This window comes from Diaphorina citri, unplaced genomic scaffold (genome assembly GCF_000475195.1).
Source record: "Diaphorina citri unplaced genomic scaffold, Diaci psyllid genome assembly version 1.1 scaffold1723, whole genome shotgun sequence".
Classification (NCBI taxonomy): Eukaryota; Metazoa; Arthropoda; class Insecta; order Hemiptera; family Psyllidae; genus Diaphorina; species Diaphorina citri.
In genome coordinates this window covers 67,847-69,950 of record NW_007379149.1, presented here as the reverse complement: position 1 = coordinate 69,950, position 2,104 = coordinate 67,847, and the positions used below count along the sequence as shown (strand labels likewise).

The 2,104-nt window shown below is 42.5% G+C and overlaps 1 protein-coding gene across 1 annotated transcript in view; it reads left to right on the top strand.

The window, feature by feature from the left end:
• The first annotated feature begins 8 nt into the window (after positions 1-8).
• Positions 9-2,104, top strand: part of LOC103517026 (fatty acid synthase-like) — an 11,981-nt gene continuing 9,885 nt past the window's right edge. The window contains exons 1-2 of the mRNA XM_026829270.1: positions 9-55; positions 911-1,097. Of these exons, the coding sequence (XP_026685071.1) occupies positions 978-1,097 (120 nt within the window). The 5' untranslated portion in view covers positions 9-55; positions 911-977. The remainder of the gene's footprint in view (positions 56-910; positions 1,098-2,104) is intronic.

Sequence of the window (2,104 nt, the reverse complement as noted above, 5' to 3'; positions counted from 1 at the left end):
CCCGGGGAGATTTGGCGTCTCTGAAGTGGATTGAAGGACCTCTGAGCTTCTACAAGTAAGTGTAATACTCTGTGAATAATATTACAAGTGTAATACTCTTTGAATAGTATTACAAGTGGTATACTCTGTGACTAGTATTACAAGTGTAATACTCTGTGACTAGTATTACAAGTATAATACTCTGTGAATAGTATTACAAGTGTAATACTCTGTGACTAGTATTACAAGTGTAATACTCTGCGAATAGTATTACAAGTGTAATACTCTGTGAATAGTATTACAAGTGTAATACTCTGTGACTAGTATTACAAGTGTAATACTCTGCGAATAGTATTACAAGTGTAATACTCTGCGAATAGTATTACAAGTGTAATACTCTGTGAATAGTATTACAAATAGAACACGCCTATATTACCGCCTTCACTCGGGGAGATTTGGCGTTTCTGAAGTGGATTGAAGGACCTCTGAGCTTCTACAAGTAAGTGTAATACTCTGTGAATAGTATTACAAATAGAACACGCCTATATTAACGCCCTCACCCGGGGAGATTTGGCGTCTCTGAAGTGGATTGAAGGACCTCTGAGCTTCTACAAGTAAGTGTAATACTCTGTGAATAGTATTACAAGTGTAATACTCTTTGAATAGTATTACAAGTGGTATACTCTGTGACTAGTATTACAAGTGTAATACTGTGTGAATAGTATTACAAGTGTAATACTCTGAATAGTATTACAAATAGATCGCGCCTATATTAACGCCCTCACTCGGGGAGATTTGGCGTTTCTGAAGTGGATTGAAGGACCTCTTAGCTTCGATCAGAGGTGAATCTAAGTTCAGTCGACATCGATTGATGGGCGGCCGACCATATGTGGACACACCTTAACCCCATTCTATTCCGGTCTCTCCACAGACCCGAAAATCACCCGAACGACGAGTTCTGCACGGTGTACTACGCCCCATTGAACTTCCGAGACATCATGCTGGCGTCCGGCAAGCTCCCGCCCGACGCCCTGCCCGGCGATCTAGCCGGACAGGACTGTGTACTCGGGCTGGAGTTCTCCGGCCGCGACACGAAGGGCCGTCGCGTGATGGGACTGGTAGCCGCGCGGTCCCTTCTCTTTTTCTTCTTCCATCTTATGTTAGGCTTGGGATGGTAATCTTCTTTTTTTTTCTCTTATCTTTTCTTTCTTAACTTATTATCTTTTCTTCTGTCTTTTCTCTAATGAATAAGACTGTTCCAGTGACAATGAGGTGTCAGAATTGTTCGCAGACGGTCGGATCAATCGGAACGAACCATCCCGCAGATGGAACGATTCGTGATTCAGCCGCCGCAAACTACCGGCGGACCGCTTGGTAATAGGAAATTGTCTATTCCCAAGCAAAGAAAGCTTTGCCGAGTGGAAAAGAGGATAGGACAGAAGGAAAGAGCGTAAAGTACAGCGTATTCTGAAAGCATTATTTGTCAATGAAGAGCCCTGCTATTTTGGGAATAATTTGAAACGTTTTTTTCGGATGAGAATCGGAGACAACTATTGATGTAAATTTTACTCATATTTGGTGGACATACAGAGCGAGAGGTGCCGCGGGACACATATAACTAGTCTTCCATATTTATCTCAGAAATTGGGTTACTTCTGGCTAGAAAAACAAGAAGGTCCTTAACACTCACAAGACTCTACACATATTGGCTTGACAATACCTTGAAGTACGCTGGAGTATCTATCGACTAAATAATCATTAAACAAGTTATTAATTAATCACATTATTAAACATACCATCTTTAAATAACAAATACCCTCGCTATAAATCTGTATCACGATGAGAATACACCTCGCTCGCAGAGATATAATATATTTTACTATCTCCTTCTCCAAAACACCAGTTCCAAACCCACTGAGAATTTACATCCAAAGCCCCCAGAGTGACGTCAATTGGAATGATGAGCCCTGCGTTATGGGAGACCGAAAGATGTTTTTGTGTCCCCCCACGACGCAGTGTGAATGGCACCGGTATTTGTTGCCCTTACCAGCTTTCGCGGAGGAGCTTCAGGTGAACCGGCCATGGAGGGTGTCCTTCGAAACCAGGCGCTCGTGCCACCAGCGGT